The sequence below is a fragment of the Madurella fahalii genome (genome assembly GCF_045866475.1).
Source record: "Madurella fahalii IFM 68171 DNA, scaffold_3, whole genome shotgun sequence".
NCBI classification, from domain to species: domain Eukaryota; kingdom Fungi; phylum Ascomycota; class Sordariomycetes; order Sordariales; genus Madurella; species Madurella fahalii.
In genome coordinates this window covers 4,462,228-4,484,917 of record NW_027263973.1, presented here as the reverse complement: position 1 = coordinate 4,484,917, position 22,690 = coordinate 4,462,228, and the positions used below count along the sequence as shown (strand labels likewise).

Here is a 22,690-nt window from a genome sequence, read left to right as displayed (position 1 = left end):
CTACAGGCTTTGGCACTTCGGTACATAGTCACCGTGCTGCTGGTGTGAAGCATGCTATGAAAAATCCGCATGCACCGTATTACGGATAGTTAAGAAAATACTTTTGACAAAATGTATTGGTGGTCGATTTTCCTTGGGCACTGGCTGACAGTCATTCGCCACTCACAGCCGAGTTGCCTAGAACGAATTGTAATGGTTGTTCCAATCCGATGAACGGCATCATGCAATATCTATGCACCATGCATGCTGATCCCGCTGCGCCACGTTGGACACTCAGCCTTGCGCTGCGGATCCAGCGCCCAACGGCAAGTGGCATGACAGACTCGTCACCCTCCAAACGCCCGTGTGTCCAGGTTGTTTCCAGGTCTTGTTTCCCATCCTTTACCAGCTCGGAGGAGGACACCAGGCTCTACCACGGCTAGTCTTCAACCTCCCGACCTCACGCCTAGTCGCCTACCCCTTTCGGCCTACTGAAGCGGCGATGGGAAAAGCGCAATCCAAATCGGAGCCCTCGATGGACACTTCCATGAAGGCACCGCAGATGGCAGCACAGAGTCCAGTAACCATTCCCAAGCTTGACACCGACTTCCTTCTTCAACCCCCGGACGAAACATCCATCAAGCGGTCATGGATGCAACTAAGCAACCTGATTGATTCGCATGTGCAAGCATTCTATGACGTTAGCGACCGTTTCAATGGCTTCGGCGATCTGATAAAAGAAGACCTTCGAGAATATCGTGTCGTCAAAGAACAAGAAGAGGCAGAAGAGCTCACAGAGCTGCTTCGAACACCCAGATACAGGAAGCTAGGGTTGCGGATCTGCATCGCAAGAGTCGTACTGTCAAGCATTGACTTCCACGGCCATCCCAAGGAAACGTCTCTCGATCCTCAGGTCGTGGCTCTCCTGGGGCGCTTTACCTTGTTGCGTCCTGATCGAAGCCCAGGTTCGCCTCTGCGCACTCTCTTATAGCATCCCAAGATGGCTGACGTGATACCAAAAAAAAAAAAAAAAACAGAAGAGGAAGCTGCCTTGTCACACTGGAGAATGATTACTGCCTTCTTTCTCGCCCCTGGTTCTAGAGACCTGCGGGATAGAAAACCTCCGTGTGTGGACTTGTTGACCGAGTTCCTCGCCGTTTTTAGACCAAGGTCAGGGTCGGAAGAGGATGACCAGAACTGGACAGGCAGCTTGGTGACGATAGTCCAGAAGGGAATAGATGTCGGGGAGAAGCTGTTCTGCCACCCTTCCACTTGGCTATTTGACTGGCATCCAAAGTCGGCATGCGATGAGGTGCAGAACCAATTAAGAGACATTGGGCCGACGACAAGATTGCCGCGGCCGATCGTGCTCTTCCCGGCTCTCACCGAGCTAGTACGCCCCGGCGACGGCGACCCAAAGGGTGGAGTTAACGTGGTGCAAGCGGCAGATATCGGCCCTGGTCTAGTGTTTCTCGAAGACGAGATCCTTCCGCTCGCATCATTCCGCTCTTCGTCACCGACAGCATCATCATCCTCACAGACAAGACCCGGTGGCGGGAGTGCCGCCGGTGCGCCAGGACGAAAAATCGGCGACCAGCTGGATCACCACAGTCACAGGAAGAGAGGATCATTCCATAGCGTCCCTGCTGGACAATACTCTACGGCTATCGGACCAGGGCCATCTGACAAACCGCCCAGACGGTCATCAACAATGGACAGTGCCTCACAACTTAGACACTGGGGTACCGCGAGCCGAGAGGTGGACGAGGATAGCTGCCAATCGCACTCGGCTCGCCGAAGCAGGAAGCGGGATAAACTCCGGGGGATTACGCGGTAACGGCGCTTAGTTTTGTCTCCTATTTCATCCGCATGTATTTTCTTAAGCCATGGCATGTTTGCTTTGAGGACTATAACACACATCTAAAGGCTAGCGGGCAGGCGAAGTCAATCACGTAGACGTATAACTTCGGCGCCCATTTAGCAGAGGCCAAAAAGCTTAACACACACACACTATGCGCGCGCACAAATGACGGGGTGTGGACCAAGTACCGGAAGAAGATAAGCCGCTTACCACCGGCATCTACAGCCTTCATCTGCACTACTTAAGGCGCATGGGTTGTGCTGCGCAGTTTCGGTGTGACATTAGGACGCCATAAGACTGCGGTTGCATGATCATCCTCCTGCAGGAGCTGCGGGTTCTGCCCCGCTATACCACGGTAGTCTCCATTGTATGGTTACGTAGGCCTAGAGTGGCGTAGCAACTGATGCCGGTCAAAGGAGGCTGAGCGAGTGTCACTCCAAGCCTAGACCTACTAGCACGCAAATTGTGTGGTTGCCTCCCAAATACCCTGTTGAGCCTCGGGTTATGCCTACCGTGGTCGACTCCGCATCAAAACATCCTACGCTCGTAAGTACACCAACCGGAGGGGCCTAGACTTGCGCAGCCTTATTTCAATTCCAATCCCTGAGGACAAGAATCCGGTCGCACTACGAGCCCTCCGAACTCGTTTACTAATTCACCTCGGGATCTTATTGCTCACACAATCGGTTTACTAATTTCCACTCCTATTCAACTCCAGCCACGAATAATACTTCCACCGCTAGTGCGATGGCTGCCCTTGAGCCCATAACGACCGTAATTTCCCTCTTCAACGAGGCGTTCACCCTCACTCAGACCACGGCCGCCTTGATAAGCGCACCAGAGGAAGTAAAGGCAGCTCTAAGATTCCTTTCTACCGTGGACGAACAGATCAATTACACCAAAGCACTTCGGGACCGAGTATTCGATATCACCAACGCTGACACGGCCAAGGACGGGACCTTTATCCTGGTTCAGACAGCAATCCGGAACGCGCACAACATCGTCACGGCCAATGCAGATACGCTCCAGGGCTCTAAAAAGTCGGTGGCGAAAAAGGGAAAAGACGGGTCGCGTGCCATGACGACCAGAACTCGCTTCAGCTGGGTCATCGGTGGGCGAGACACATACGATGGGAATCTGCAGGAGCTGCAGATCCATTATCAGACCTTGATGCGCGTCACCGATCTGCTGGAGAGGATGCTGGCAGAGATGGATCGGAGTCCACCACCGCGCTCTCTGCCGTTTGGAGACGTTGAGGTTCTCAACGGTAATGATGGGGGCCACCTCAGCCCAGTTGGCCCCGAAGGTATTTACCACCTCCTTGGGCCTCGGAAGAGCCAAGAGATTCTTCTCGGACGTTCAGACGACGAGGAATGGGCAGGCAATCATGACAACTGTCCTGGGAGTAGCTGTGACAGCGAGGCCAGCGAATTAGGTCATTGACCCTCTAAACCGATCCCCGCAGGACTACTTTGGCTAACCGCCTAAGGATGTTACAGAACAGGACCAACCCAACACGCGCAGTCCAAATCCTAGGGTTGTAGTCTTCGATGGAGCGGATTCCAAAGTCGACGATGTCTTTCTCGAAAGGCTGAAGCGTCGGCATCAGGAGAAGTAGCAGTATACACTTAGGTGCTTTCAGACTTAGTACTAGCTCGAGAGAGCAAGCGTTATCGGGCGGCTCACTCCAGGGACCTGGTAGCATTGTAGTAACACGAGGCATTATTTGCCTACGGTGATACCTACGGCTCCGCAACATGCAAGTCGGAAGTCGTGGCGGTCTGGTTCGCTCCGAGCCGTCAACCGCACGGAGCCCTTGCAGAGCCCCACGCCACAGACAGCGTCGCGTCTCAGCTCCAGGTGGGCGAAAGGGGCCAGCACGGTTAAGTAGATTATTTCGCCAACACATATGTAGACTCCGTTACCGCACATCTGTTTCAACACTTTGACTTTGGAGATAGTTCCCAGTCAGTTCAAGACGTCGTCTACAATTACCGCGGACCATGAACTCGAAACTCCAAACGCTCGTATTCCAGAAACGTCTCTGATCTCCCAAACATCCTCCAACCCGGAAGACCGGCCTTCCACATAGCTATCTGCGGCAGGGAACGGGAGCTTAACGTATGTTTTCGGCAATTGATTGGTTCCTTAGTCGTAGAAAAACCCAATGTAAAACATCCCGCATAAACTATCGGCAGCCAGTCAGGGGGTCAGACCCGGGTTATCTGCGCCAAGGCCGGGGAAGGTTTCAGTGATCGCTCGGACAGAACCACGCCGCAGATCTCACGGGCCGCACGCTAGAACTACGGGAAGATGCGATTCGCCTCCTGTTTCTTTCTTGGCGAGCTGCTAGCGCTCAGCGGTGTCTCGTACTGTTTTGTATCATGATGCTGCGCCTCGATGGGTCTCGACGATGCGGAATCGAGGCCGACCTTGCGATGGCGGAGAGCGCTGCGGGCAGTCTGGAGAGAGGAGATCAAAGTATAAATACAGTGATGAATCATCGAGTCGTTGCCGCTGAGGTGTGTGTGAGAGCAGGCGCAGACCTCTCAGGCTTCCACCGCATCCCTCCTCCTCTTCTTCCCAGTCCACTAATACCATCAACTCTATTTCCTTTCACAGCCCTGGAGGCAAACTTTACGCATCTCATCTCTGCAACCAAAAGCAAACCCCCCCCCCCCCCCCTTTCTCCCTCAAAAAACCATCGCCCATAATGCGCGCCACCAACGCCATCCCTCTCCTCACCCTCCTCAGCGCCCAGGCGTCGGCCCACGGCGTAGTCACCCTCATCCGCGGCGCCAACGGTGTCGAGATGCCCGGCCTATCCAGTAATTATCCCCCCCTCCTCCCCCAAAACCTCCCACTCTCCTCCCCTCCTCTCACCCACTTCCAAGTTACCAACCATCTGACTAACCACTTCCCGCCCGCCCAGTCGCCGACGGCACCCCGCGCGACTGCTCGACCAACCGGTGCGGCTCGCAAGCCGACACGGCCATCATCCGCGACCGCGAGATCCGACGGGGCGAGGTGGGGCCGCTCGGGCGCACGCAGGGCAACGGACCCATCGACGCGGCGACCATGATCACCAACTTCATGGGCGGGGCGGCCGCGCCGAGGAACAGCGGCGCCAACTCCTCGGTCGGCGTCGAGGACGACATCGCCGGGCAGCAGGAGGAGAAGAAGAAGAAGATGAAGAGGGGCGAGGCGGGCGGCGTGGCCCGCGTCGCGCGCCAGTTGTTCGGCGGCTTGTTCGGCGGCGGGAACAGGGGCAGCGACAGCGCCGCGGCCACCGAGGGCAACGTAGCTGCCACGGCTGGGGCCGGGGCTACGTCGGGCTTGCCAACGTGCGCGGATGATGGGAGTGTTGAGATGGTGTTCCACCAGGTGAGCGGGGTTTCGCTTTTGGATTGCCACTGTGGTTTTCTGTGCTGGGATCCGATGGGATGGGCGGCTGACAGCCGTTGAACAGGTCAACCAAGACGGCGCCGGCCCGCTCGAGGCCGCCATCGACGGCACGTCTGGCGGGACGGACGAATCCGCCTTCCAGCAGGCCGAGGTGACGCAGGATGTTCCCGGCTTCGGATTCCAGGGGCTGAGCCTCGCGACCAGCAGGGACTTTCCGCTGACTGTGCAGATGCCTGCTGGCATGACTTGTGATGCTACCGTTGCTGGCGTGGATAATGTTTGCATAGTGCGTGTCCGCAACGGGGCCGCTGCTGGACCTTTCGGCGGCAGTGCTGCGTTTACCCAGAGCGCGGCTGCTAGGAAGCGCGCGATCGAGTACCGCCGGAGGAAGAGGGCTGAGCCCTTCCGAGCCTGAGGTTGAAGCTGAGGTTTCAGGTTGGGTTCGCTAACGCGCTATGTTGGTTTGTCCTTGAAACGATAGATGTTGATTTTGTACGATGCAGTTAGATGCCGAGTCCAAGTTTTATGTTGCCACGTCGCTGCTACCTAGTCCCAGTGACAGTCAGTTGAACTGTGACTGTAGAACTTACTTTTGCGATAAAGTGCCATATGACATAGTTCTAAGTCGACCGCTAGCGCAGTCTCTAAGTGCTTAAAGATGCTTTGTGGAAGATTCTCTTTCTCTCCTTGGGTATATATTAAGAATTACGTTATACAAGAGATTGTCGTAACTAGTAAATAGAATAAGCAGATGCCCAGAATCAAACATGGTGCAATGCCCCTGGTGAGATCTGCAATCTGGGAATCTTGCGTGGTTCCTAATTGGACTTGTCATCGTTAGAATAGCGACAGAAAGATGCGGTCTCAAGTTGATGAACTTAAGCTTGTTTTGCAGGGCAACTCCCATGATTCAGGGTTCGAGATCCCGGAACAAGTGAACAATCCTATAAAAAAACGAAACCTCTTCTTGAGACCTCCAAAGAATCGAGGGTATCTCGCAAAGCCATAATTAAACCATTCCAATCTCATAACCTAATTTGCTGGCCAACCTCAGAGACCCTTCCAACCCACCTTCCACCATGGTTGTGCCCCGTTGACAAGATCCTGCTCGAGTTGCTTCCCTTCGTCCAAATCCCTCCGTCTCCCAGATTGCAGGTCAATGTCATGCGACCTCCACAGTTTCGTCCGGAAGATGAGCTTGTAAACAAAGTACACGACAGCAAACAGTGGCAACAAGATGTACGCATCCACGAACAGGCCGGCATTGAACGGTGCAAGCGTCGACCACCCCTGGATCAGGGCTAAGAAGATGTTCGCGCCAAGACCAAAGTAAGCGCTCCACGGGTACCACAGCGAGACGAACGGCAACTCGCCCTCCAAATGCCCCTGCGTCTTCCATGCAGAGCGGAAGCGGATGTGGGTGAAGCTGATGGCGGCCCATACGATGAATGTAGACACCCCACTGAGGTTGACAATGTAGCTGTAGGCCTGACTCGCGCCCGTGCTGACGTTCATCATGCTCAGCGCACCGCAGAGGTTTGTGAACAGAATGGCAGGGATCGGGACACCCCGCCTGTCAGTCCATCCCAGGAACCGCGGGGCCTTACCATCTTGGGCCATGTACAAAATCGTGCGGCTGCCGATATAGATGGAGCTGTTGACAGCGCTGACGCAAGTGATCAAGATGAACGCATTGATGAGATGCACGCCAGCCTCCCAGCCCGCATTCTGAAGAGCAATGGTCATGGGACTTCTGAGGGCGCGGCTGGAACCTCCGATCAAGTCGGGAGCGTTGGCGGGACAAGTCAGGCCGAAGAAAAAGGCGCTGCCCATGTAGACAACGATGATGCGAATGAAGACCTGGCGGATCGCCAAGGGCACGGCAACGCCAGGATTCCTAGTCTCGGTAGCAGCCACGGCGACTGACTCTACCCCAGCGTAGAAGGTGCTGCAGAAGACGAAGACGGAGGCGACACCCCTAAAGCCGTCGACGAACGCGCCCGGGTCGTTCCAGTACCGGAAGCCGATCGCGTCACCCCCCCTGACGCCGCCCGAGGCGTAACTTTTCAGCACGGTCAGCCACTGCAATTAATAACCAAACTAACCAACCAAAGTTACGGTGGACTCACACAATACTAAACAAAAAGAAGGCAAGCAGCCCAACAATCTTGATTAGCGCCAGCCAAAACTCGGCCTCGCCAAACGTCTCGACACCCAGCAACTGGAACGCCAGAAACGCAAACTGCCGCGACGCATCCAGTCAGCAACCCGCACCATATGTTATAATACCCAAGGTATTAGTCATGAGAACAAGCAAACACCTCACCCAAAAGATCAAGAAATACCCCCAGATGGGCACCCTGTCACTCCAAAACACCATGATGCTCGAAATGACGTTATACTCGTTCGCCAGCACACAAAACCACACAATGTAGTAGTTCCAGCCGACAGCGACGCCGAAGGCCTTGTCCACGAAGCGGTCGCCGAGGGCCGTGAAGGCGCCGCCGGTGGGGTAGAGCGTGGTCAGCTCGCCGAGACTCTGCATGACGGAGAAGGCGACGAGGCCGATGACGCCGAAGCCGATGAGCAGCGAGGCCGGGCCGCCCGACGAGAGGGCGCCGCCCGACCCGATCAGCAGGCCCGGCCCGATGATGCCCGCCAGCGCCATCATGGAGAGGTGGCGGGTCTTGAGGCCGCGCTTGACACCGCTCTGCGGGTCGATCGCGCGGAAGTCGTCCGTTTCGGACCCTGCCGCTGTCGTCGTCGCCGTCGCGGCTTCGGCGTTGTGGGCATTGCGATGGTGGACCGAGACGGTGTCGCCACCTTTGGGGCCGTTGCCGGTGGGTTTGGATCCCCAGCCGGGAAGGAAATGCATTCTGTTAGATCCTTTTTTTTATCCCCCTTTTTCTTGGTCAGGGTAGCACTAGGAGATCGGAAGGATGAGAGCTGGAACAGACAGTTTCGGGCAGGTGATGGTGTCGATCAGGGACGGGCTGGGAGGAAGTGATTTAGGAAGGGACCGTCTGGGGTGGTACACGATGTTTAAGCTCGTCTGCAGTGAAAGAAAAGAACGGAAAAGCCAAGATATTACTGCTGCGACACCACTACCCAACCGCTAGTTTTGATGCACCCCAATCCAATGATCCGTCTTTCCGGGAAAGACTATGACTACCTTGGTATATGGTCTCGCCATATCCTGGTAGCCTTGGAGCAGAGGAAGTCGCATGGACCGAGGTGTTGCGGCCCCGCTAGGAACTGGTTAACAGTCCGACCGCAACGATGCTTAGCAATATGTTAGCAAGGGAGGCTTGTCGCATCACATATGCTATGAATCGCGCAATGCGCTGGCGTGAGCCTTGCTGCAAGGACCTGCTACTGCGTCAACGGGTACGATTGGTGCGCCAAGATGGGCGATTGGAGGCATCCCACGCAACATCCCGCGCAAACCCAGCATTCGTCCGGTTCCTAACCGGATAGTGACACCATCAACTCCACAACTCCTAGTGTTGTCGCAGGGTTTGGCCTGCTAAGGTTCGTAGCGACTAAGTACACTGATTTACTGCGGGTAACACGATATCTTTCCAGAGTGATAAGGACGGGAAAGACAGCTTCGAGCGGTTTCAATCCGCAACCGACTCCGGACGCCTGATTGATCCCGACTCGGCAGGTTTGACGGAAATACTGTTTCCCAGCACCACCGAACCAGCCATCCGAAGATCCTCTGATTGTGCATTCAACAATCATTTCCAACGCTCAATGCCGATCCTATGCCAGCCTCCAGGGGCTTACTGTGCAGTTGGCTCCTCATACATTCGGGCTCCAAGCACTCTTCCCATACTGGTGTGTACCTAGTATTTCATGTCGTGCTTGGGATTGCAACACTCCACGTATATCCGGCGTGACACAACAGGACCTGTGGGTTTCTCTGGGGGAATGCGCGTCGTCCGTCTGGTTACGCGCATAGCCGGAGTTTCGAAGGCCAGTGCATCTGTTCACCGCTGGCTCTCCGGAACGGCCTTGAGCTGGCTCGCGGAAGTGTCCCGAGGATTCTGATTACAGAGGGTTGCCGTCCCACTTCAACCGCGTCCATGGCTTGGCACGGGCCCAAGAGAGGCGCAAGGCAAACTAAGGTACCTTAGATAAGTTACCTTAGACAAGGTGCTTGTTGGTATGTACCGCGATTCGACATCTGCATTAGCCTAAGGTAGGTAGGTGCTGTACTTACCTTGTCTGCCCAAGACGTACTCCCACATGAGGCTACACAAGACGCAAGTTTCGGGGACGGTGCTTACTAACTAGAGATCACAACGTTCCGTGGCTATTTCTTGGTTACAGATCCGAGAAAGGCGTCAGACCTTTACGTACTGGTCCGAAGTTGCAGGCCCCGGATGCGAGGAAGTGTAAAATTCACGATACTTCAGTCACGATACTTCAGGTAGCCTCAAGCCTGCTTCAACCGCCCCGCATCGCCCAACAGTTGCGCATCTCCATTCAAGCTGACCATTGAAAAGATTGGTTGCCCGTACTATCCGATACGAGTCGTTAGTTATTACGGACCTTGATAAGCGCCTCTTGATCAGCTTCCCCGGGCCATCCCCCGCGTTCACGCCCACGATACCGTTTTGCAATGCGTATTGAGTGGAACATCGACCGCAGCGACGACCACTTCCAGTTGGTGCCACACCAGCCCGTACGATCGCCTGATCCTACCGGGGAAAACTCGGAAGAATATTGGAAGCGGGTGTTTCTACAACGTACGTATTCCGTGCCCGTATGTGCATTCACATTTGCTGTGTAAGCTGGACAGCAGGCTCAATATGGGTACGGGTCTAGAAGAGGGGCCTTAAGTAAATTGTTAGATAAGATCCTGTGGTGGTCGAACAGGTCCACACTATGGATGCAATATAATCAAGATGCACTCGACTGGTCGTGCCGCAATGTGCGGAAACAACGCAAGTTTAGAAGTGTTAAGTGGGATTAACGGTACAGTCCTTACTAACAACCAGAATTCCTTCCGGCAAAGCAAAATATTCCTCCGCGCGTGATGTGGAGGGGCTGAATATGCCTTGGATGCGGTACGGTTAATACCATCGCCCGTACCCTGCATCTCAGACCGAGCCTCCTGCATCCTCACCGAATTACTTAGCGAATTAAGCTCTGCAGACAAGCCTTGCAACTGATGTAAGTTACTGGGTGTTACATATTAATTGGCTTCTGCAAATCACTGCTGCCTAGCCGCTACCAACATACGAGGCAGCTTGGGTAGACTGTAGTATGCTTCACAAGTAAAACAGTTACTGCGGGCGGTCGGCGACACCCTCAACACCGACCTGAACACCGAAGAGCTCATATTCATAGATATGGTTCAGCATATACCTTGATACCGATAGTCATTCCACATACTGACCTCGATATCAGCTGCCACTCTATAGGAGCCCAAATCCAGTGCCCGAACATGTTGGCATCACCCAGTAACATGCTCGAGGTCAAACCTATACCATCGGTTGACTCGACCTCGAGTTCTTTTGAATGCAACAAGGACAAGCAGCCGCCTCAACCCTTCGAAACAGCAAGAGAAGAGCGCGCCACACTAGAAGAGCCAAAGCGAATTGCAGACAGCTTACGCAAGTCATTGTTAAAACGCTGGCTATTTGTCCATTTCTCACCGGTCACGGTCATGTATTTTATGCCGCTGCTATACTATTACGGGCCGTCGTGGAGGCCAAACGGCATCCAGCTGGGCTGGTTTTTGTTTGCCGCTAAGATCTACGAGGCACTCATCGTCACCTCGCTCGCTGACATCCTCATGTACCACATCCGGTACGCCCTGACGAGGAGCTCGCACGGGGTTCCTTTCGGGGTTCTCACGGCCCCTTACCAGATTAGCAATACGCTTTACCTCTTCGACAGGCCCTTTACAGCCTCACTGATGTCGCGGAGGAGAATGAAGGAGCACACAGTGTTATTGATTCTTATCTTTGTCTCTTTCGTCCTTGTTATGCTGGCTGGGCCTAGCTGTGGGACTGTGCTGCTGCCGACGGTGGATTGGAGGGCTGTTGGGTCGTCGGAATTTCAGCAGCTCCGCCATAACCGAGGGAACATTTCTGGGCCAGATCAATTTCAGATATTCATTGGCAGACCGACAGCTGCGCTGTTCCCTGACCAGGTTTTGTCTCGTGGTCCCGCACGCTCTTGCTGTACGGGGTTGGATTTGGCGGAGACCCGGGGACTCTTGGTTAACACAACGCGAGAGGCCCTTCACACCACTGGAATCTCGCAAATCGTCGGCTTCGTTCTTGGTGCCTTGAGTTTCCTCCGCCTGGACGACCCGTTCGACACGAACTTCACCATGTATCACGATGGCTTGCTCAGGGATATATCCATAGGAACTGCCCTGTTGGGGAACGACATTGCCATGGCAACGACAACTCTGGGCCCAGTCACCGGCCGGCTACCCCTGGCTAGTGCCGTGTACTTGTGGTGACTAAGAAAGTCGCTCTCATTGAAATTTCTGGCTGGAGGCAGCCATTTCTGTCAGTTTCCTGCGCAACAATAGACCCCGTCAGCCTCGAAACGACTTTTGGTGCTAGCGTATTTTGCTCTTCCGCCTTCCAAGTCAACCTAGACAGCGATACACTCTCACAAGTTAACGACAGTCTCGGGTTTATAAACGTCGACGACCACCTTCCTGAGCATATACGCATTTCGGCGGCTTTCATAGCTAAGCATGCGGGTTCTGCTCAGGACGGTATGTCTGGCAGCGCAGAGGGTTACACGCTGTGCTTGGTCGACGCTAGATGGGCGGAATCAGACCTCTCATACAACCAGGTATCTTCGGTATTACGAGCGTCCATTCAAGCATCTCCGGCTACCTACTTCAACCGGTTCGAGACATGGAACAACTATATCAGCTTGGAAAAGCACTGGCTCGATTCCTTCGACACGGACCTTGGCGGCTTCTCTCCGTATCGATACGACTCCACACAAAGCAAGACTGTGGTTTCCGCCTTCCAGCTGGTATGCTACAACAGCCGGCCAAATGCTTGGCAACGCTCCTCGCTATGTTTCCGTCAGACGCCCTGGCAAAGCTGCCTTACACCTACGGAATTTACGCTGCCCGGAAGTTCGGTGATAACGGAGGAAACTGGGCGTACAACCCGAACATTGAAGGGCGGTTAGACCTGGATCAGTCTGACCTCAGCGACTCCGGGCTGCGCACACTGCCAGGTTGGCAAACAGTTCCGGACAACTTCACGGATATTCATCTCTCGCCATACCGCCAACTACACTACTTCTCGTTCTAAGGATTGCCGTTATATCTAGCCTTTACGGTCTTATGGTTGCACCTCGCCCTAGTAGTCGTCCACTACCTCATATGGTTTCTAAGTTGCGCCTTTTAACAGCCGAGCGTTGTCACTACTAGAGGATCTCGTTGCATTAGCTCTCGGATCTACCGCTATTAATAGCAGGGAGGGTGGGAAGGTGAAGAACACAGGAGACGGGATTAAAAACAAGAAGACATGGCAGTGATCAAGCTTTATACGCGAAGTACTACCAGATAGAAAGCTCGAATTGGTGCTATGGGACAGAGAAGACGGTGAGCCTGAGAGCCTCGAAAAAGATGGAAGTAGAGTATGCCTAGCGAAGCTGAAGCCTGAAATACGCTTGAATTAGACGTCCATTATCTACTTGAGTCACACCTAATAATTTTGTTCAAAAAAAAAATTAAGTCTGCATTAGTTATACACCTTAAGCAAGGGTAATTGTCTAAGCAAAAGATAGTGTATCTCGATCACAATAGCCGTAATTCTCTCTACTCATGTTTGTTTTGAGCTTGTCCAGGCTGCAGGGACCCGATTTGTTGTGGTGTTGCCTAGCCTGTCTTATCTATCTTGACTATCTTGTCCGTCCAGGTGTTTGCCCTCCCCCTTGTTTTGTTGGGTATATGGGTGTAGATAAGTGTTCTGCACCATTTCAATAGGCTGAGAGGAATTCTTGAGGATTCGAGTGAATGTAAAAGGCTAGGGATACTAGCGAGCGGGCTTACGAAGTTATTGTTGAAGGAAAAAAATACCATGACGTCGTCAAGACGCTGGGAATGGTGGTGTAAAAGATACCGTGGGTAGATTAGAGATCCCTCATCAATACGAAATGAGGATATTGTGTACGAATACGGTTGGGAATAACCTTGGAAGATGGTAGTAGCTCTCTGTTGGGGGGGTGTGGGAGCCCACATCCTTAGTCAGCTAGCCAGCCCTTTGCCTGTGTGGCCCTTTGACCACTCTTCCCGTCTTCCGCTCCCACTTTGCGGGATCGTAGATACAACCAACAACGATCTCCCTGCTTTTGCTGTCTAGGTACCAGCCTGGATCAGGAAATTGAGCCAGCTTCAAGCATAGTAGAACATTTAGAGCTTCCCAACAAACATGCCCTCCCTCTCAGGTACAGAGAGCGGCGTATACGTTCCAAACGATACATAATTAGTAGCCACATTTATACCATACCTTCCGCGGTCCAGCTCGTGGGTCGACATTGGCGTCCGACGCAAGGATCAGACCAATGACCCTATCATCAACCCCCAGATTGAACCCCAGAAGCCGCATCGCCGTCGCGGCGACAGGATCGATCTTTGCTTGCAGCGACGCTTGTTTCGAGTCCTCCGGCTCCTTCATGACTGCCAGCGGAAGAAAGTGCATCTCGATGTCCTCGGGTAGCTTACATTTTTACAGGGGTCTGGCGGTATCATCCTCTTGTCCAGCTTAAATAGCTTCTGCAGCGCCTTCCTCTGTAGCGTCCTCCGGAGCTACTTGGAGAACCACATTGACACTACTACAGGAGCCTTCTTTATGTCCTACTGTATAAAACTACCTACGTTGGCGTTGAATGTGATGTGGACCTTACGGTTGTCCGGGTACTGTAGACTCGCGCCGTGCGGTATGTGCAAGGTGTTGTCGGCTGCAATGGACTAGTCAGCTGCTAGAGGTGGCTGGTAGCTGTCTTCGATTATACTTAGGTCCCGAAAGGAAATGTCAGAGGGCTGAGGCGTGATATGCGAAAAAAACTTGCTGCCGCTGTCCAAGTTGAGGAGTAGTGTGTAGCCCTCAGTGCAGAGGACCTTTTCAAGTAACGGCCTAGGTAGCCTACTTGCTGTTAAGCTGTCTTCGCCAAATGCCTCTGGAAACGGTGTAACCTTGAGGGTAGTGAGAACCGCCTTGCTACGCTGCCCGATTGCTATCTGCTTAATAACGGTGTTGATGATCTCGGATCTGTTGGCTGTTAAATAACTATCGGGATATACCTCGTCCCTCTACTATATCTAGATAGAATTGCAAGAACGGATTATATAATTCTCGACATACTGCTGCGGTAGTTCCTCTGCAGCGTCCAGTAATCGTGTCGGTGTAGGTCCGTATATCCCTGGTTTGTCGACCTGGTCGATCGCAATATTGGCTACGAATCGTTTTGCTCTGGGAAACAAGGGTGTGAGCAGATTCTAGGATATCAATATATTGGGCATCTATTTGCAGATCTCTATGACTTTTGCTCCTAGTTGGATGGTAGTTGCGAGAAAGGCGACCATTATAGGGCGTCCGTCGACGGTGCAGTTATCCCTATTCCTAGCTATAAGTACGCCCGATAGGTAGAGGATTATCTCTTATATAGTCTAGAGTAAGCTAAACTAGTGGTTGGTTTGGATTGCCCGGCTAACCGGAGTTATAGAAGCCTCTTCTTGAGGACCGCCAGTAACATAGATACGACGAACACCCTGTAACGCGCATCTATTACTATACCGAGTAGTACTGGACAGTCAGAAGTAAACCAGCAGTCAGAGGAACGGGGGCTAGTATAGTTCCCGCGCCTATTGTCTTCTGGGTGACCATCCTACAGGGCCGAGGCTGGACAAGGTCTTGTCTTGGCAAGAAGGCTACTACGAAACAGACATTGACGCGACGCTTGCCGCCTTTGTTAGGTTTCTTAAGACTGGCGGCTATTTCCTTTCCCAGGCTGACCATCGCGCCACAGCCTACCAACGCTTGCCAAAGCTTCACCTTTAACTAATAGATTGTAGTAGAATAACTGCCAGGATTCAAGCGTGTTCCAGCTCATATATTAGTAACTCGCAGCTTATGATAGCAGAGTCTGCTCAAACAAGGGGGAAATCCCGCTCTGGTAGTTGGACTAACTGCCAGAAAGTTCCCTTCATCCACCCTTCGATATACGCATCTCCTACCAGCTTATACCCCGCAGCACAGCGACGAAGAACAAACGGAACGCTTCCACCGTTGAGAACGCAGATGAAGTCTCCAGGCCTTGCACCACGCGGTACCCAACCGAGAGTGCCACGCTCAGTGACGCAGAATCGGCGGTCGACCGTGTACGACCCCATACACTGTTCTGCCAGACTGACTGATACGGTGACCCCAACTCTCCAGGCAGGGTTCCCTTCCAGCCCCGTCTGGTTCACAAATTTGGCGTATTCCCTAACGTTGGTGCCATACAATGCGCTAGCCTGTTGACCGTGCGGGTTGAGGCCCCAAATCATGGTGCGCCAGAATTTGTTCCACCGATCTTTCGACAAGCCAAATGTCTGTTCCTGCCAATAGCCAACGGCCGTCCCGGGGCGCGTCTCGGTTCCTGCATCACCCTCACTGGCAATCCGCACACACTCCGCTAGCCAGTTGCGCGCCTTGGCGAGTACGGCCGGGTCAAGGACGCCATCGGGTGGGTGGAGGGCCTTGGAGGTGGCAGACGGTTCGAGCGACCCCGGGAACTCGAGCGTCGCGACGCGCTTCACCCGGTCGATGGCGATTCCCCGCAGCGTCAGTACATTACCGTCGTCCGAAATCTTAACTTCGACCACGCCATGCAGAGCGGCGTCAAACTCGAACCGCTTTTCCATCCGGAGGAGTGAACGGTGATATTCGATACGCGTGAAATCGGGCACCCAGGAAGGAAGGGAGTACTCGGATCCTTCCTTATCCGATGGGCACGAGAGCATCATCAGGCTCTTACGTTTCATGATATGCCAGGTGGTGGCTCTCTTGAATACTTCGGCGACGCTAAGACTATAGTTGGGGCTGAGGGCTGCATCGTTCGGGTCCGCGTCGCTGGCGATACCGAGGATACCGAATATCTTGTCCCTGCTGTCGCCGCACTGCTGGCTCCTCGTGTGGTGCAGCATATCCATGAAGCTTGACGTAGGCTTGCTCCAGCGCCGTGACAGCCATAAGCTGTGCCGGTCCTTGCGGATTTCACGGATCATATAAGCGACATGTAAAGCGTGGTCGACGTCCGGCCTTGGTGCCTCTACAATGGGCCCGTTTAAGCGCCGATATGACGAGATGCCCAAACAAATTTGCTCAAATGTCCGCCATGGGAGCGTATCGTGGCCGCATATAATAGTAGCACGTCGTGCCAAGGCAACCTCTTGTATGACCCACATACGCTGGAACCACGGCCGTTCCAGTAGGGTGCACACAGATTCCCATGGCGTCGGGTCCGGTATCGCGGGGAAGGGAAAGAAAACGTGTATGAAAGGCTCAAGCCATGGTGCGGCGTTCGACAGCATGCGCCGCAAGTGCAAGGTCCGGAAGGTCGGCCCGAGCTCTTGTAACGCGGATAGAGAATGCACGACATCCGATGTCTCCTCGCCCAGCCATATCAACACTTGACGGGCGCGGGAGTAGATAAGAGCCATCTTCTTCACCTGTTTCCCCCGCTCTTCCATGTCCACCTGATTGATGCACAGCGCGTCGACCCAGATCACACGTGGAGAGTGCGGATCCCTCAAGTGGACCAGAGCGCTGTGCAAGTTTGTCGTTACGGACGTTGGCCGCCCGTCGCATAGGATCGTTGAGCGAACCGCCGGGTCGCCCCAAGTATACGAGAGCGCGTCATAGCGTGTCCGCCAGGACAGCAGGTCCACATGCACGAGCCTGCATCTGACCGGCTCGTCGGCACCGGAGCCCGGCTCAAGGACGAGCAGCCGAATCTCGCGGGGTAGGGAGAGCGGCTGGTAGAGTTGAGGCGAAGGCGCCAGCTCCCTTGTTTTCATGCGAAACACCCGGTAGACGGTCCTGTCGACAATAGCGTCAAAGACACCTCTGTTTTTCAGAGGCTCGTGGATATACTCGCCGTAAAGGCCAACCCCCGTCACTAGAATCGAAGCGATCGTAGCAGTAATTTTCCATCCCTGCATAACGAGTCGCCTGCGTTCCTCCTTCCTTTCTTCGCCGGATGCCCGGCCAGAGGCCTGTGATGCCGACGATGACGTGGAGGAAGAAGAGGATCTCCGTGCTGGCAGCCGACCTGAAACTGCTCGTCGAGCAGAAATGCTGACCTGTACGATTGATCGCTGTATGGGATGCCGGACAATATGGCAGAGAGTTGTGGCTAACATCGGCCGGGCACATGGTCGAAAAGACATCATGCTTTGTTGCGTGCGGAGGCCCAGAATCGCGAGCATTCGTTGGACCCATCAGTCTTTTTCGGCTCGAACTTTGAGGCGGCGGCCTCCTCAGCTCCTTCGGAGCTAGCAATTTCCGCTGTTATGGGGAAAGCCACTGCCTCAATGGGGATGCGTGCAGACATCTCCCCAGGGATCTGATTGGCTTTAGAAGGAGACCGGAGTAGTGGGGTGACTCACAAAGTGAATTTCACGCACGTTTGTCACTGCGACAAGGAACGTAATACCATCGGTTTGGAGAGAGTTGGTGGTCGGTCTCTGATATATCTATGTACTCCTATATGAGCATCGTTTCTATGTTGTTGAATCCTCGAAGGTCGGATTCCCTTGGCCAGCTGAAGAGACTTATCTTCGCCACCCGGCATATCCTTTCACCAACGCATCGTCAAATGCCCTGTTCTCCCAGCCGATAAAAGACATTTCTATCTCCCAAGGCAGAGTCGGAAACTTCCCCAACCTCTCCGTTGCTCTGCGAGCGTTGATGGTTCATACCTTCATGATCGTGGACAAGTGAATCAAGCAGCTAAATGACGAGACATATACTGCAGAGGCTGATCTTGGATCAATTACCTTTACGATGACAGCTTCACCATGGACTTGTCGTAACGAACAAAAGATATTGTAGTCGAAAGGCTTCATTCGTATCACGAGTACCTAAGGTGACTCTTATTAAATCTGGCATCAGATACATTGACGCTAGCCACATTGATGGCTTTCTTGCTAATCGTCTAAATAATGACTATGTTGTTATCACTTTGGTTAAGTGCCGGGGTTAAACCGTAGTTGGTTCGCGAAGTGTCAGTCACGGACATATAACGCACCATGGAGAAGTAAAATCCTCCCATTCGCTCAGATCGCCTATCTCCCCTATTATCCCCTTGTAATCAGAGCATCACAGAGGACTTTGTAGAGTACTGGGTGCTATCGCACTTGACCTCGACCCAGCCCGAACCCAACTCCGTCTCTGTTTTAACATCAACCTATCTATCTATGTCCTGCCTTGTAAGTAAGGATAGCTCAATATTATTCTCAGGGAGAGCTTGAACAGCCTATATAAGCCTTATCAGCAAACTGGTGTAAAAGAATATTTGTTGCAAGATCTTGATATTCCCTTAGGCCACTTTCTTCTCTATTTATATCTTCTAATGTCATCTAATGTTGGATACAGAGGTGGTTGGGATTAAAACTGCCAGGCACCAAAAATCTTAGCAGTGTGGATAAAAACCACAACGTCCCCATGGACTGAGTTTCCCCAACACATCACAAGCTATATTCAATACAATCCACTCTTTTCTAGCTGAATATACACTGTATCTGACAATAGTCGATTCACTCGGTATTCGCTCTAGTCCTCGTAGCTTTACTGTACCAGCTAGTCTCTGCCACCGGACTTTTAACTCTGCTCTCCTAGACCCGGGTAGGGCCGGGGGGTGCCTTGTCTCTTCTTTAGAATGTCGAAAGAGTCGAGTAGTTTTCGTATCTAGTATCCCCCTTAATCTTGCAAAATCGTTGTAGCTTGTTGTCGTCGGTGTTGGTAGTCGTGATTGTCGGGCGGGGCAGTAAGAGATTTTCAGGTGCTCGAAGCTCCTACGTCAGGACCACGAAAAGCCTACGATTCCGGCTCCCAACGGCCGCGCAGCAACTGTACGGTGCTAGAACCCCTTGGAATTGAAATAGCAGGTTATAGAGGTACTGTCTTCCAATTTTTGCGATGCCCGGCTGCCTGTGCGAGCGGCCCCCGATGTTTCTTCACCGGGAAGGGTGGGGAATGGAATGGAAAGAAACTGAGTGAGCATAAGGTCTCCTGTTTTAATTCTCAAAACCGTCTTTAATATACGACCCAAGCTCTGCTGAGTCAGCAATTTAGACCTAAAAAAAGCTAACTGCTAGGTCCAGACTTACTTTTCACTATCCCTACAATAATGACAGCTTCTGGTCTTCGTTGTTGTTCAAAGGGTGCGGCTTCCGGTCCTCATAGTCAGCAGTTCTGGACCCTTCTGAGCAGACAGGGAACTTTTATGGGCAAAAACTAGGTATCTGTAGGCATCCGGGTGCCTGTTTCTATGGGCCAGGTCTAAGACCGGCGTTGCGCGTCTCCGTCTGTTAAACCCGCCAATATCCGAATATTCAGGGTTGCAGGTCACACCAAGCAGCCCTCCTTACCGGGTATCCAGATGATACTCTCACGTGTAACCCCCGAGAGCAGGTGTCACGGCAGCCGCTGGTCTTGGAAGCCTGTTCCAGGCTACTTATCGAGCTGTTTGCGGACGTGGAATTCCCGGGAAGGGGGCGCACAAGCTCTACGACATGGACATTAAACACAATATATTTCTTAAATATTTGGTTCTATCCCGTAGTGCTGGTATGCAACTGCTGTTCGGTCTGATTCTTTGGTTCCGGCGAGGCGCCGATGGACCATTGATTGGGCCCAGGGGTCGGATGGCGCGTTCGATGTCCCCCCCTTCCCATTTCTGCAACGGCCAATGGCATCCCAGAAGCCCTCCCCATCCTTCGGCCACCGAGACACAGTCCGCTGTCCAATCAAACGGCGAGCTTTTCAGTCGCATCTGTGCTTTAAAAATCACGCTTCGTTACCTGCGCGCAAGAGTCAAACCTGAGTGCCTGGCCGCGGGGAAATGGATCACGCAGCACAGAAACACAAAGTGCACGCGATGCATCGGACATGGCATCTGCCAAGCGACCTTTGGGTAACGAGACAACGTTACACGTCCGTTCACATGTTTTTCGACCATATCTCGGCGAAACTGCCGTGCGGCTAGTATCTGGTGCATGCCGAAACGGCAGCAGAGCGCCCGCGATGCGACCCAAGAACCGGGGGAAAATGTCACCAACACGGACATGACTGACATATCCGTGCCCGTCCCCACGGTTCGCGGGTCACAATCCCAGGCTCCAACCATCCCTCATCCAAAGGTCCCCGATCACCTGGAACCCCGGCCCAAGCGTCTGGGAGACAGATCCCGGATTGCCAATGTTTGCCACGAACCCTGAATTTAAAAAGGAAAACAAAAAAAACTCAACGGCCAAACGGGCCTCGTCCCAAGTCGACCGCTCTGTGCCGCCTTGCTGCTTTGTGCCTGAACCAACCCGGCCCCGCCACGGCGGCCTCTTGGCGCCGCTTCGTCTCTTCAGAGAACCCTGAACCCGGATCAGGGATGCCAATCGGGCCAGACCGCATGAAGTGCGGACATATGCGGGGCCCGGGCTTCAGATCCTTCCACTTGGCTGGACCGTAGCGGCTTAACCTGCCGAGTGAGCCCCATATCTCGTCTCCTGACTGCAACCCCTAACTTTTGCAGACTACCAGCGCTCTCCAGAAACAGCAGCAATGTCCGGAGGGCGGCAACGTGCCATGTACCTGACGGATCAGGCGTCAACATAGCATTGGCACGGAAGGTCTCATTGTCTCTGGCCTTCCCCCATACCCGGCATTTGGAGAGGCATGGAGGCACCCCATGTGGCTCATTCCTCCCTCCCAGGTGGCCCCACCACCCGCTCCCATCACAACGGTTTCTTCTAGTCTAGGCCTTCTTGCTTAGCCCATCATAGTAGGGCCGATGGACGACCATTTAAACTGAGCTACCGTTCCTCTCGTTGCCTCGTTCAACACGATCGTTCGTTACCCATTCTTCACATTCCTTTCACAGCACACAAGAAGCAGGCGCTTCTCTTATCCGTTCCTTGTATATACTCGTACCAAGTCTTCACCTTATCTTCGCGTCACTCCTTTCCCAGAGTTTTAAACGGACAACAATGCGCTTCACACCCTTCACTCCCTTGCTCCCCATCTTGGCGCCCCTGGTCTCGGCGTGGAACGCGCCAAGCTATGACGGCTATAGCCTCGTCTGGTCCGACAGCTTCGCCGGCTCCAGTGCCAGTCTGCCTAACGAAAACAACTGGAACATCATCGACGGCAACCTAGGCGTCAACAACGAGCTCCAGACGTACAGGAGGAATTCACGGCAGGTGCAGACCAGCGGCGGCAACACGCTGCAGCTGGTGCCCTGGCGGGACGGGTCCTCGTGGACGTCGGGCCGGATCGAGTCCAAATACACGTTCACGCCGCAGCCGGGCCGGCGGACCATGGCCGAGGCCCAGATCCGCTTCGGCAGCAACCCCATCCACACCAAGCAAGGCATGTGGCCGGCGTTCTGGCTGTTGGGTGACTCGATTCGCTCCGGCACCGGCTGGCCAGCGTGCGGAGAGCTCGACATCATGGAGACGGTCAACGGCCAGCTGACGGGCTACGGCACTATCCACTGTCACGGTTCGTCCGGCAAACCTCCCCCCGGCAATTCTCGTGAGAAGACCCAAAAAACTAACATGAATATTCCAGTCTATCCCGGCGGCGTCTGCAATGAGCCCACCGGCCGCGGCGCCTCGGTGCCGCTCCCCAACCAGGAATGGCAGCGCTGGCGGATTGTGTGGGATCGCACTTCCAACAACTGGCGCAGCGAGACCATCACCTGGTTCATGAACGACCACCAGTTCCATCAAATACGCGGCGACCAGATCAACGACGAGGGAGTTTGGGCTAGCTTGACTGCTCGACCGCTGTTCTTCATCCTGAACGTCGCAGTTGGCGGTAACTGGGTGAGTACCTTGCTACAAGATCCCGTGGCCGCCTCGTAGTGACCGGGCATATTGCTAACGTGAGAGAGAAATTACAGCCTGGCTATCCCAATGGCGACACCCTGGATGGCTACGGCGCCATGATGGAAGTTGGCTATGTTGCCCAGTATTCATCTTGATTTCCATATTGTCAGCGACCGGCTTTTCTTGGATCCGGTTGCTATGCTTCGCTTCCAACTCGGTATATATTTCGCATATTACCTTATCCACTCTTTCACCGTTGTTTGACGATTTCACTGTACATATTCTTTCTCTCTACATGACGATTCTGCTGTCAATGCGACTGTTCATAGCCCAGCGGATTCCACCATGCGTATTTACCACAT

The 22,690-nt window shown here is 53.6% G+C and overlaps 7 protein-coding genes across 7 annotated transcripts; 5 read left to right on the top strand and 2 right to left on the bottom strand.

Annotated features, from left to right (window-relative positions):
• Window positions 1-481: 481 nt before the first annotated feature.
• Window positions 482-1,816, top strand: MFIFM68171_06718 (HNH nuclease domain-containing protein; the record flags this gene model as incomplete). The annotated part of the gene is made up of 2 exons (XM_071062138.1): window positions 482-944; window positions 1,017-1,816. The coding sequence occupies 2 exons, from the start codon at window positions 482-484 to the stop codon at window positions 1,814-1,816; spliced, it is 1,263 nt and encodes a 420-aa protein (XP_070918239.1).
• A 771-nt stretch (window positions 1,817-2,587) lies between these two features.
• On the top strand, window positions 2,588-3,283 carry MFIFM68171_06717 (uncharacterized protein; the record flags this gene model as incomplete). Its single annotated transcript, XM_071062137.1, has 1 exon — window positions 2,588-3,283. One exon carries the CDS (start codon window positions 2,588-2,590, stop codon window positions 3,281-3,283), a length of 696 nt encoding a protein of 231 aa, XP_070918238.1.
• A 1,270-nt stretch (window positions 3,284-4,553) lies between these two features.
• MFIFM68171_06716 (Cell surface protein) lies at window positions 4,554-5,660 on the top strand (the record flags this gene model as incomplete). Its single annotated transcript, XM_071062136.1, has 3 exons — window positions 4,554-4,668; window positions 4,773-5,224; window positions 5,310-5,660. 3 exons carry the CDS (start codon window positions 4,554-4,556, stop codon window positions 5,658-5,660), a joined length of 918 nt encoding a protein of 305 aa, XP_070918237.1.
• A 635-nt stretch (window positions 5,661-6,295) lies between these two features.
• Window positions 6,296-8,120, bottom strand: AGP3 (General amino acid permease; the record flags this gene model as incomplete). Its single annotated transcript, XM_071062135.1, has 3 exons — window positions 6,296-7,307; window positions 7,375-7,487; window positions 7,572-8,120. The coding sequence occupies 3 exons, from the start codon at window positions 8,118-8,120 to the stop codon at window positions 6,296-6,298; spliced, it is 1,674 nt and encodes a 557-aa protein (XP_070918236.1).
• A 2,580-nt stretch (window positions 8,121-10,700) lies between these two features.
• MFIFM68171_06714 (uncharacterized protein) lies at window positions 10,701-11,729 on the top strand (the record flags this gene model as incomplete). The annotated part of the gene is made up of 1 exon (XM_071062134.1): window positions 10,701-11,729. One exon carries the CDS (start codon window positions 10,701-10,703, stop codon window positions 11,727-11,729), a length of 1,029 nt encoding a protein of 342 aa, XP_070918235.1.
• A 3,660-nt stretch (window positions 11,730-15,389) lies between these two features.
• MFIFM68171_06713 (uncharacterized protein) lies at window positions 15,390-17,444 on the bottom strand (the record flags this gene model as incomplete). Its single annotated transcript, XM_071062133.1, has 1 exon — window positions 15,390-17,444. One exon carries the CDS (start codon window positions 17,442-17,444, stop codon window positions 15,390-15,392), a length of 2,055 nt encoding a protein of 684 aa, XP_070918234.1.
• Window positions 17,445-21,485: 4,041 nt separating this feature from the next.
• MFIFM68171_06712 (Secreted glucosidase) lies at window positions 21,486-22,483 on the top strand (the record flags this gene model as incomplete). The annotated part of the gene is made up of 3 exons (XM_071062132.1): window positions 21,486-21,999; window positions 22,069-22,325; window positions 22,403-22,483. The coding sequence occupies 3 exons, from the start codon at window positions 21,486-21,488 to the stop codon at window positions 22,481-22,483; spliced, it is 852 nt and encodes a 283-aa protein (XP_070918233.1).
• Window positions 22,484-22,690: the final 207 nt, after the last annotated feature.